Here is a 13,284-nt window from a genome sequence, read left to right on the forward strand (position 1 = left end):
GCTCCAGGGTGGGAATTTGAACCAGTCTCCCATGTCCCAGTGAGTGGCCTATGCACAGAGCTGTTGGATTCAAGAGAGGCTGGCAGCACTGCCTCTCCATCTCCTCATTTTTGTGAATGTATGAATCTAGCCCAGAAAACCAAAATGTTTCATTTGGATAATGTCAAAACGATTGATTTAGACATGGAAATCTTTTCTTTTTGCATTTTGTCTGAAACAATTTGCCAAAGTCGACACAAATTCGCAAAATGTTTTGGGTAACCTGAATCTGCATTTTTCAACAAAAATTTCACTGAGCTCTGTTTCCAGTACAATACATTCTGATGTTCAGACAACTTTTACCTCTCTTGTGGACACTTAACAGTAGGCAATAAAGTATGTTTATTATAAAGTAAAATAAAATTATCTGTTGTTTTGAACTGTATCAGCAGTGACAAGTTGCATTCTTTGCTTTGTTTTCCCCCTATTACTCTTCAGTAGCACACCCCTCCGTTCAGGTGCCGGAGCGGCCCACGGCGACAGTGTCACCACTGAGAACCCAAAACTCTCCATCCCGTCTCCCAGCCACTGTGGTTAGGCCACACTCCATGGCTTCTCCACAACATGTCCACCAATCCCCTGTTCAGGTTATTCCTGGAGTACAGTGTGCCAGGCCCATCATTCCCCTCACTTCAGCAGCAGCAGCCATTACTCCTCCAAACGTCAGTGCAGCCAACTTGAATGGGGACGCAGGAAATGGACCGATCAGCAGCTTGGTGACTTCCAGCCCGACCAACACCTCCTGTAAAGCAGAAGAAAGGAAAAATGAAAAGGTAATCACATTCTCTGGTGTAGTTTAGCAGTGGGGGAAGCAGTGTGCCTTTTTTGAAATCTTGAATGATATCTGGCTTATTTTCTCCTTCTTTCCACCAAACATCTTGGCTAAAACCATGTATTTTTGATTAATGCCTCTTTTATGTTTGGGGAGGGATGTGATACTTTTCCTGGTTAATCTGCCAAACTCTCAGGTTTAACAAGATTGCTGAGCCTGCATCTTGTCTGCACCTAGAACTTACAGACTGATGTTTTTCCTCGCTGTCTGTCATAGAAACAATCCTCTATAGGTGTCAAAGGTCCCCCAATCCTATGTTTAAATAAGGGAAGCTAAGGACGAACAAATCATCAAGTCATACTTTTGCTCACCAGGTTTTCTATGAGAGGCAGAAACAGCATTTCATCATGTTCCAGCTGGGCATCCATAGCTACAACTATTTTCATGCTTTTTTAAAATCTGTTCAATGGTTGTACTGTAGCATTATCCTCTTGCACATGAGAAACGAGTTAGGCTGTTAATCTGTTCGATTTCTACCTTCTGGCACTTTACATAATTGGTGTCTGAATCTTACAAATTTGAAATAGTGTAGAAAGACATTACTGGAGAGTCTTAGGCTTCACAACCAGATGGCCAAGTCAGAAACTATCTGCTAATTACATGGAAGAAGTTTTATGAGGTACAAGCCTTGGGGCCTGGTGATGGAAGCGTAATAAAACACTGACTTATAAATGGTAGGAGCGTTAACAGTTCTGTAAACATCTCCATTTCTTTCAGAAAATTGCATTGCCATGGTTCAGTGAAACATAGAGAACTGGATTAAATATGACTCATTGCAGTATGTGATTGATACATTGTAGATTCAAGCTTCTAGGAATCAACACTGGAAACAATATTTCATTGTCTGCGCCTGAAATGTGTTGCTAATGAAAGCCAGTGCTTTAAATAGTCTCAGCCTTTTAGACTTTTAACAAATATTTTGCTTTCATCCTGAGTTTACATGTTGTGAACAGTTCCCATATATCAAATCCGAGAGTTGTCCATTGGACACCATAGCAGAGCCTATTGATAAACTCTGCCTGGAAGCAAGCTGTGGCTTGTATTTGAACAGCATGAGAAATGGGGAGTTTAGCTTTCTCCTGGACTTGCAGAAATTCTTTTTTCTTTTCTTTTCTTTTTTTTTTTTTTGCAAGGTCACTAAGTTGTTCCATAGTGGCAGACATGCATGGGGCAAACATTCACAGTGCACACAATAATACTGTGTTTGGAGATCTTCTGAGTGTGCTGAAGGAAACTTGGTAAATATGACATACGCAGGTTCACAGATAAATGCTAGTTTCACTAAGATGAGGAATGTGAGTGTTAAAATCCCCTCTTAATTCTCTCTCTTAAACATCTTCCTGATGTTTTTCAATAAAGAGAAGAAGTGCATCCAATTCTACCCTGGAAGTGAAATTTAGGCATCTGTTTCTAAAGAATGAATTCCCAATTAATACCAAATGCTCCATGATACTTGATCAATGTAATACTTTTTACTTACAACTCAAGTTACTTTTTTTGTAAGGGAAAAAACCCTACAATATATTGGCAAATTTAGTGGAAGATCTCCGTGTTACCTCAGAAATGTGTTCCATATCTGGGCTTAATGCAATGGGATATTGGTACTTTTTTTAAAAATTCAGAAAGTATTCCAAATGTCTGTACATTTTTGTTGATAGATTTCTGTGAGATTCCACATTTAAAATACGCAAACCCAGCTATACGGTGTTGTTTTCCAAAATATTTGTGACTTCATCCAAACATATGCAGCTGAAAGTTATTGAATTTGAGGAAAAATAAAAGCCATGATTATTTGATTTCATGGACAATTATCAAAAAAAACAATCTGTATGTTTTAGTAATGCAAAGCATTGCTGAAAACTGACAGTCTCTGCAAAAAGTCTGGAAGAGGAAGTGATTATTAAAATGATATTTTGGAATCTTACAGGCTTATTCTTCTCAAATCGTGGGTGAGAAAGGCATATAACTGTCCTGTGCTTTGAACAATAGACCCCCAAATCTATTCACATAATATTTCATTCTTATCTTAGCTGCTCTTTTTAGAAGTGGCGATTGAGGCTCATCCAGTCCTTACTATGCACCTATTCTCTGCACAATCAGAATAGAACTTTTAGGAAGCTGAGATTTAGGCTAGTAACAGACTTAAAGCCACTACAGAAGAGCCTAAGCCAAAGTTGAGATGCAAGTCTGGATAGAGATCAAGGTCAGCCATACAGTTCACATCTGAGCACAATCCAAACTTCCTCCAATTGTGCAGTGAGCCCATCCCATTGTGGTTTAAAGAGAGGCAGCAAAAGGAATCCCCCAGGGTTGAGCGTTGCAGAGCAGTGCAAGGGATAGAGCCACTCATCTCCCATTGAAAGTAATTCCCATAGGCGGCTTTTAATTCCTCAAACATAAATCCTCTATTTCAGCCTCTTTTTGAAACATCTTGGCCAAAACTTTCCAACCTGGCACACTCCGGTACCTCAATTCATATTTAGGCACTATGTGGAGGTCACAGATTTTCAAAGGAGCCGAACATCCATTGATTTCACTGGGAGCCACTCGTATGTCAGAAGGCAGAATTTGGCCCATTACAGTGGTTCAGGTTAACTGGGCAGTTGCAGTCTTCACTTAGCCTTATACCTTCTCCCACATTTCTCCCCCCAGCACGAGATGATCCCTTCCTGCAGTTGGGGTGAGTCATAATGAGCCAGCACTTTGTCTCTACCCCTTACTCGTCTGTTCGGCCACTCACATGCTAGGTGGTGCTTAGGTTGTAGGCAAGTCTCAAAGCCGCTGTCTGTCAGCAGCCTCACAAACAGTTGGCGTACTTCGACAAGGGATCAAGGCTCAAGCCCACTGCTCAGTGTGTTCAGCTTTGCCCTCTGTAAGCAGGAAGCTGCTCTGGCAACAGGGCTGGGCAGAGCAGGTTGAGAAGTGGAAGGCTCAGAGGTCAAAGCTGCTGTCCCAGCTCAAGACAGAGCAGTGGGGGAAGTGGAGTCAAGTGGAAGCAGGGGAGACACCGCAGGATGGAATGCCGGGTTGGGGGCAGAATAAAGGGAAGCAAGTAGGAGCAAAGGAGCAGCAGTGTAAGGGAGGCACAAAAGGAGATGCAAGCTAGTAGTAAAGTCGGGAAGTGTAACAGGAGTCACTGCACAGAACAGCAGGAGGGGTGGAACAGGGGATGAGGTGCACAGTGAGAGTCAGGAAGTGCTGGACACAGCCTAGGGAGAGGGATGCGTGATACACAGCAGGAAAGAGGGTCAAATGGGGAGCAAGACCTGTAATTATCATAGCTGCTCAGTGCTGCAGTACCAAACCCCTCAGGCACCAGGAGCCTGCCATGCCTACCACGACTCAGAGGCAAGCACTGAAGGTGCTTCAGTTGCCGGAACTAACCTAAGTGAAAGGCTGTTTTACTAGGGCTGGCAGAGAAAGGGAAGCTTACAAATACCCTAGGTAAAGAGGGTGACCAGTTACAGTTCAAGGTGAGCAATAGCAGTTCTCGTTTGGCCCCTGGAGCAGCCCAATCAAGAGTCAGGGCTCTTCAGACCTAGTGTCTGGGGTGCCCTCTCCAGTCCAGTCTCTGTTCAAGGAAATGGGAGTCTGCTGGTTTCCAGGCCAGAATCACTTAATGGTGTGTCTCTCACTGGGGCCCCTTTGCACTGGCTCCCTGCCCAGCCACTGCTGCTCCCTAGGGGTCTAAGTGGGGGTCTACCAAATTCACAGCCGTGAAAATCACTCATGGACCATGAAATCTGGTCTCCCCTGTGAAATATGGTCTCTGGCCACCTAGCTCTGAAGGTAGAGCAGAGGCTGCTGCCCAGGCATCTCCAAAGGCAGCGCTGCCCACCAAACAGCAGTGGAGAAGTTAGGGGGCACGATATTTAAGCAGACCCTTATTCATAAGTCCCATACAGACCAGCAGCCAGCTAACACATCCAGCAGTCACAGCCTGTTCCACACACAGCTCTGCACGCATGTTCTTGAGGAGCCTCTACAATTGGCTTTTGGCTCACCATGTGACTGCTGTTCTCCAAGAGTGCCCAGGCACTTCCTGGGTCAGCGTCCTTCCTCCTACCTGGCCAGGAGAAAGGGAAGTGCAGTGGGGATGGGACTAACAGGAATCACTTTCCCCTGCCAGAAGTGCCTGTTTATTTCCTGTGCCAGGGTCTTTTCTTCTACCCGGCCAGAGGAAAGATAATGATCAGTGGGGAGCTGGTGATGGGGAATTGTAATTTCCTGCTTAGTGGGTTCATCACAGACCTGCCATCCCGAGCCATGATGGGGTTGGTAGTAAACACTGTTCTGCTCCAGGAATAAAATATCACCACTCCAGGATGGGGGTATGTCCAAACAAATCCCTTTCCTGTGGATTGAACAGAGACTCCCTAAAATATCTCCAGGTCAGAGAAAAGGCAACAAAAAATAAAAGTGGATGCAAACTGCTTCATTTTAGGGTAGAGATTGTGTTTGAGTTTTTTTCTTCAGTTCCCTATCTAGTTAATTACTAACTACTAAGTGGATCTGTAGCTATGATCCCCACTAAACTTTATGTATTCCTCCTATTTGAAAGAATGAGAGGAGATCTCAGCGAGGGAATGAAACTAAAGACCTTGTGTTATGTTTTTTAAAGCATGGATGCAATCTCTTCAATCAGGATGAGTGTTGTTTAAGTTCAGCTGGTAGAATGCAGCTGAGAGCATGCAATTATAGCATAGTGGTTGATGACCTCAGCCAATTATTTGTAGCATCGCTCCCCCACTCCCACACACACACACTCTCTCTCTCTCTCTCTCACTGTTTAGCACCTCTGATGATGCCACTTGTTTGAATGAATTAATGCATTTCTCATTAAACATGCTCCTTAGTACTTTAATCGAATCAAGCAAGTCACACTGGGTGGTTTGACCACTCTAATTAAACTTTCTCTAAAATCCATTCATTTCATTTTTGATGAGAATTTTGATTAAATTCCTGTAAACGTCTGGCACAGTGTCTGCTAAAGTTGAGGATAATTGATTGCTCCTTTGAGCAGCCTGTTAATTAATCATAAGTTTTACTGGCTCTTTTTTGCTCTAACAAACAGAATGTACAAAAAAAAAAATGTTTGAAAATTGGCAACACAAAATTAAACAGTTGTTCTAAGCATGCAGAAAAAAATCTGTCTGCAGCTTTAAAATAGGTTAGAACCAACAAATGAGTTCCTAGAATCTATTCTGGCACTGCGTAAATCTGTTAAACATATCACAGCAATGAGGAAAGCATATCATATTGCTATTTATTGATGTTAAGGTAACAGGAGATCTTCAAAAAGAGCATTCAACATACACCTATAGTTTTGCATGTACAAATCAAGTAGATAATAGACTGGATTTATGTCTTTTTCCTCACCAGTGTCACTTGCTTGTACAAATTCAGGTTATTTAGCACAAAAATATTTGCGCTCACAAAGTTACAGATGCAAATTTGGAGGCTGGATAAAAGTCCCTTTGAAAATTTGGCTCAGTGAAATAAGCGACAGGGGTAGATTGCCTTTTTCCCTATTTCACAGTAAAAATCTTCATTCAGATTGCCTGTTTGAACTGTGACTCTAATCACCAGACTGATATGTTCAATGAGTAGTACTAAAATTCTGAGTAAAGGACCTGATCCTACAAGATTCAGAGCACCTTCAATTGCCAATGACTAAGTTTTATCATCTGCTTTGCAGCTTTTTCATATATTATTAACTTGTGTGAAAGTGAAAAGAATTTTTATCACTTTGTATCTACTAAAAAGATTGAATTCTTCTTTCAGAAAATATAGGGTCAGTCAGAAAAATGAGGTGCTGAGCACTTTCAACTCCCACTGACTTTATTAGATATTAAATGACAAAAATAGTGGTCACTTTGGGACAAGTAAACATAAAAAAAGCTAAGAACTTAGTCAATGGGAGCATCCAATATGACTAACACTAAATTTTCAGAAGTGGAATTCAATATTCTTATTAGAGTTGAAGTGATACAAAATATTTTTTTGCTTTTAAACAAATTCACCACGCTTTGGTTCCTTCTTCTAGACTGATTTCCTCTGAATGTAGAAAACTAAAGAAATAACACAGTCAAGTTTTGCATCAAAAATATAAGAAGCTAAAGAATAAGTTCTGTACTGTGAAAGATCCATTTCCTTTCAACACAGTATAGCGGTCTGTATTCACCACAAATGATCTCCAGCCTTCCATGCTTCAGAAGGCTGATCTTGTGACCATCAAGTGATTTACCAGAAACTTGGGTGGAAGCCTTTTTTACTGATCATGTGAGTTCAGGCCACAGAATGCAGATTTGAGGTAGAGAGATCATACTTAAAATCTCTCCAGCGCCTTCTCCATCACTAAAGCTCAATCAAAAGGACAGACAAACTGGCAAGCAACTGATGAATATTTTTAAGGCTGGCAATTAACCCAACCAAAAGCATGAACCCCAGCTGTCAAAACATATAGTTCTGCTTTACAAGAAAACAGATTGTCTTTTTGACTGGCTAGGTCAAGATCAAAATTTCTTTTTTGTCTTCAGATTTTTATCTTAAGAAATGCTTTCAAACTCCCCACAGAAATTTTGCATCTTGACTTTGCTGCGAAGCAGCCTCTGAAAGCCCATTTTTCCTGTAATGCTATCAGATGATCCCTTATGTATCTACAGGAAAATTTTCCTATCATTATTGCTAATATCTCTGTACTGTATTTTGTGTATCAGTATCTATCAGTAGAGCTGCTCAGGAATTTTCTAACAAAAAGTCTTTTCCCCCTCAGAAAATATCTATTTGTTTAAATCAAAACTGCTTGCGAGAAAGGGTTGGTTTAGGCAAACCTGATGTGAAAATATTTTGAAAAACAGTTCTGAAAATTATAGAAATGCCCCATTTTGACAAATGTTTTTATTTTTCATTCAAAATGACTCTTGAAATTTTAATTTACAGTAAAAATTGTTTTAAAAATATAAAAAGTAAAAATTGAAACATTTTTTTATTTACCTGATCAAAAAAAATTGGAATTAATTGGTTTTTAAATTTTAGACATTTTTACTTTTCACCCCGCATTAGGATGGGAACAAAATTTGAAATCTCAAACTCTTGTAGGATCAGAAAGTTGTTTCCCACCAAGCTCTAGCTACAAGGGGAGGTGAAACCAAAGAAACTGTAAATAGACAATGCTTTGGCTTCAAGATGACACTGTGTGAACACAGAGAGAGCATTCTGCTGGCATCTACAGAGCTCTAATTTTATAGTGAATAGGGCCTGTGTTGGGTACTAAATTGTTAGCTTTGCTGGAGGAAACCAAAGAACTGACAAAAGACAAGAACACACGCGGGAATGCTGGAAAGAAAAAAATACAGTGCTGTACATGTTATGTGAAAAATACAGGATGCATGCATCAGAAAAGTATAAAACTGGGCCAGAGGGGGTAGTGGTGTGGCATGCACCCTCAGATAGTTCAGTGAAACTTAGGCACTCAGATGGTGTCGGTGGGTGCAGGTGAAATGGTGGTGTAGTAAAAGGAGTCTAAATGCCCTTTATGGGCAAGGAGGGGAAACATATATGTATGGAGACATTGTCCCAGGGTGCTGTACTTCTGGGTGTGCAGCCTCCTCCTGGCTGCTCTGGGGATTAGATCCTACCAGGTCCAACACCCCCTTCTGTTGCTTGTTTGTGTGCCCCACAGCCTGTCTCTGTAACTTGGGGAGCTCCCTCTTTGTGGCTTCACCTTCCCACCAGGTCACTATGTGTTTTCCCCTTTCTGGGGTATCAGAGTCCCATGGGACGAACCATCCTTCAAATCCACTGCCCTGACTCTACCATGTCCCCAGTGGCTGGTACAGGAACCTGGGCTTGGCCTCTACTCCAGGTTCCAGCTCGGGGACCCTTTGATCAGCAGCCAAGCTCTGCAACCTCTCATCTTGCTGCTGTTTCCTACTCCACCTCTCACAGGCTTCTGCTCCACCACCTTTCTCCACCTTCCTTCAAGGCCTAGATCCCAGGGCTTCTACTCTCCCCCTTCTTTCCTCTCTAATGCCCAGAGAGTGACTGCAGCCTTCCTCACAGCCATCCTTTTCTCCTGCCAACTTCTTGGCTTTATACTGGCCACGCCTGTTCCTTAGGCTCCATCATCAATCTGGGCTTACTTAGGTCACCTAATTCCCCTCAGTGTGGCATATCTGCTTAATTGTAGAGCCCTGCAAATCCACAGATATCTGCTTTATATCTGCGGACCATTTTTTGTGGATGGTGGATCAGATGGGGATCTCAAAGGCGGGGAAGCAGCTGTCTGCAGTTCATAGCCTTTAAGGCTGCTTCCCTGCCTTTGAGATCCAATCATCTGTTTGGTGGTGGCCCCTGGGGCAGGCCGTCAATCAGTTGTTCGGCACCCCTCACCCTCTCTTTGCAGGCCACTGATCAGCTGTTCAGTGTCCACCCGTCCCTGTGGCCACCAGTCAATTCTTTGGCACCTCCCCCAGAGGACACCAATCAGCTGTTTGGCAGCTGCCTGGAGGGGCTGGCCATCAAACAGCTGATTGGGTGACCCAGAGTTGCGGGTGCAGGCGCCATAGAAGAGAGAGACTGTGGATGGCGGGTCAGATGTAAACTGATTCTGACAGATGCGGCGCGGATGCGGATCCACATTTTTGCCTCAGCACCTCCCACAATCCTGTTTTCCATTATATCCCTCCCGAGCACCTGTCTGGCTTCCCAGGTCACCCCTCCCCCAATGCTCATCACTCCCAGCCTCACCAGCCCATCACAAATGCTCTGAGGATCCACAGATTCTGAACCGGGGCCCATGAGCTCTCGGACCCTTGCTGCATCCACACCACTACCCAACAGCTCTGATAGTGACTGGAGAATTGGGAGGCCTATGGCCTTATGTGAAACTAAAGGTCCTGCCCACAGCAACCTGAGTGGAAGAGCTCAGGGGGCCCTGACTGGCCCGGGTCCACTATTTAAGCTGGAAAGAGACACAGGAAGCCGTCTGTGTAACGCTATGGATCCTGGCTTCCTGCTGCTACAGACCCTGCTTAATGCTACCTGACTCCCAGCTTTGTCTCTGATTCCTGACTTTGACTCTGCCCTGTTCCCGGCTCCTGCCCTCAGCCTCGGTCCCTGAATCCTGTTGCCCTGGTTTCTGACCGCTCCTGCTCTGACACTAGGCTGTGGCTCTCTGGCTTCCAACTCTGTGCTGACACTTAACTTTGGCTCCTGTTTTCTGTCTGACCCTGGCTCCAACTTTTGACTCTGAGACTTAGCTCCTGACTTCAGACTGCCAGTTGCCCTCTGATTCCTGAACTCCACAGTGACCGCCAGGTCAGACCACCCACGTCCCGGGCACTAGTCTTCCACAGACCCTGACACACGCTCCCTTGCCTTCCCATAGATGACGATGTGGGAAGAGTGTAGCCCCTCGTTGATAAGGCTGTTGAGCTCACAATTCCTGCACAGAGCTAAAAGAAAGCAGTATGAACTCTGCCCTCTGGCTTCTGACCTGTGATGTACCCGCCATGATGTGGCAAACACCTCCGCCGCCCAGAAGAGAATTGGACTGGCAGATTCCAGATATAAGAATTCCATCCGCAGAACGTACTAAAACATCACCCATTGAAAAACAACTCAAATCCAACTCTGAACATGATTTGTAATATGTGAATGTTGTTGGCTCCACGATCACAGCACATGCCTCCAGAGTGCCAGAGCAAACTAGTCTGACTTACTTGTTTTCACACTAAGAACGTATGAGCCAGCTGATTGCCAACAACCAAGAGCTGAGACAAGACTGGGTGGTCATTGGTACATAGCAGGTATTCCAGATGCCGTAACAAGTGTACTTCGATACACTTGGATTCTGACAGCAAGGTTGATGTTTACTTCGCTGACAAAACTGGTTGCAATCTGCTTTTGAGTGACCATGGTTTGTACATAGAAATTGATATCATTTCCTGGTGTCCTCTGCAGTAACTTATAATATGAGGGTTAAAACATCAAGGATAACTATAGGCATAAAAAGACTACATAAACACAGCTAGAAGAATTATACAAATTGACTGAAAATGCACTTTCTGCCTGAAGGTATACATCAGTATTGTGACAGTGTATTATGAAATGTGGCTGCAGATATCTTCAGCATTCCTTTGGTTTCATCATGGAACTTGAGAGCATTGCCAGGTTACAGTGATGGGAACATTAGTGTAAATTTTTATGTTTATTTTTGATTTTGTGATAGCAGTAGGATTAGAAAGCCCTGAGCTATCATTTCACCATATGGCAAACTCACTCTAGGGACACTCTTGATATTTTTGTTTGCTTGAATGTGCAGTGTCAAGTCATTCCTTCCAGACCAAGTTGTAATCAGTCATGTGGTACGTTTACATATAACAAATGAACCAAGTTCATCATCACAGTAATGGTTATCTCCTTGCCAGACACACATGCTTTCCTTTTCCTGCCTCTCAGCATATGAGCAGAACTGTTCAGTAGATTTAGGGCTTGATCCAAAGCCCCTTAAAGCCAATGGAAATATTTCCCATTGACTTCAGTGGACTCTGGATTGGATTCTGGGGGCTGAATTCTGCATCCCTTACTCATGCTAGTAGTGTTTACTCAGAAATAGTGCTACTGATGTTGGTGTAACTGTGCTTCAGTATGACTTGCTACTCATCAATGAGTAAGGGCTTCAGAATCAAGCCCTTCAAAATACTTTCAGGGACAAAGATCATCTTTAGGAATTTGGAAAGTATAGCAAAGGAAATGTATGTTATTAAATGCAATATCTGCAGCCAGTCTATAACTCGTAAGGACTTCAGGCTTAAAGTAAACACACTGAAGCCAGCTTTTTAAAAACTGGTTTAAATGTAAAACCAGAGGCCATCTGCCTGTCGTTTTGTTTTTTAAATATACTTTGTTCAGTTAAAGATTCACTGATGTGTTTCTTTAAAGAAAACAAATCCTGTAAGACTCAAAATATTTAGCATAAATCAATGGTCACTATATTCACTGTTCTGAAAACTCATTATAGCCACAGGCCATCTGCAGGACTCACCAGCAGAGACTGACTGGGAAGGTGAAAATAATTGAATGTGGCTCTCTGGCCAGCTTCTTTTGCACTGAAATAAACTGATCTACTGTAGTTTTCGGACCCAAATCACGAACACAATATACTGTATGAATACGTTAAAAGTTATAACACGTTTTAAAGTGGAACTGGTTGGCTTTTTAGCCGACTTTAGAGATCTATATTTTCCCCTGCAAGAGTTTATTCCTCATATATAAAGCTTGTGGAGGGTCAAATTCCACAAGCAGTTTCAGGTAATCATGATGGCATCTGCTGCGGCAGGGGAAACACAAAATCTATGAGTTGGCCAGACATAGAGGAGAAATTGATTTTCCAACTTTTTTTGAAAATTTATGAGCAATTTTTAAGTTTAAACCCATGTACTCTAGTGGCAGGCAAGTCACGTATCCAAACAGGGTTCCTCTGGGTCACGTCCACCGGTTCCCTGGACATCTTCGAGGAGCAGTGGGCTCTATCTGGGGTTCTCTGCTCAGTGTCCGTCTCTGGCTCCCTGTTTTTGACCCTATGACCCTCACTCTCATCCCTGTTTTCTCATTTGTTGTCTCCCGAAATTACTTGAGCCCTGTGTTCAGTGGCTCCATCCCTTAGGCTGGGGGAAGGGCCTTTAAATGCGGGTGCCCGCTCCTGGGCGCTCAGTAAGTGCTGTTGCCCATCACTCTGTCACAGGGGTTGTTTACACAAGAAGATTGTATTAATTTAAGGTTTGAATTTAGGCTGCAGCCGGTTGTGTGGACACTCTTATTCCAATTTAACCCAGGCTTATTTTGGTTTAAGTTGATTAGGAACACATTTCAGCTGAACTAAAATAAGTCACTCTTAAAGCACCATAAGCGTGTTCACAGAGGATCTTGCCCCAATTTAACTAAATCAGTTTAAAAACCAATTTAAGTGAAAATGGTACATTTTCTGTGTATAGACAAGGCCTAAATAGTCCCTTTGAATTAAGTGGAGGTTAAGCATGTGCATAAAACTTTGCAGGACTTGGGCCACTGTGGGTGCTCACTATCTATAAAGCCTTAAGTGGTATAGGCCCGAGTTCCTGCAGTGACTGCCTCTCCTCTTAAGCCTCTCCATGACAACTACTCTCAGAAGAAATTCTTTGGCTCTCCTCCCTCCCTCCCCCAAGAGTGAAGATTGTGAGAGCCAGGGGCATGGAGTTCTTAGTGGCAGTCCCTCATGTCTAGGATTCGGTCCCACCAGCATTTTCTTCACCCTCACAAAATCATCTTGGGGAAACTGTGGCAGCTACTATGGAGGACAACAAAGCAGATCCTCTCTATTTTGGAGGAGATTTGCTTGGCATTGTTCTAACCTATGCAGATTGTGTCCA

At 43.2% G+C, this 13,284-nt stretch overlaps 1 protein-coding gene across 1 annotated transcript in view; it reads left to right on the forward strand.

Annotated features, from left to right (window-relative positions):
• The window catches only part of SH3RF3 (SH3 domain containing ring finger 3), a 121,801-nt gene that overhangs the window by 78,834 nt on the left and 29,683 nt on the right, over window positions 1-13,284 (forward strand). The window contains exon 8 of the mRNA XM_067563548.1: window positions 478-812. Within this exon, the coding sequence (XP_067419649.1) occupies window positions 478-812 (335 nt within the window). The remainder of the gene's footprint in view (window positions 1-477; window positions 813-13,284) is intronic.

The sequence above is a fragment of the Emydura macquarii genome, unplaced genomic scaffold (genome assembly GCF_026122565.2).
Source record: "Emydura macquarii macquarii isolate MOO-44397 ecotype Brisbane River unplaced genomic scaffold, CSIRO-AGI_Emac_v2 contig_2531, whole genome shotgun sequence".
Lineage (NCBI taxonomy): Eukaryota > Metazoa > Chordata > Testudines > Chelidae > Emydura > Emydura macquarii.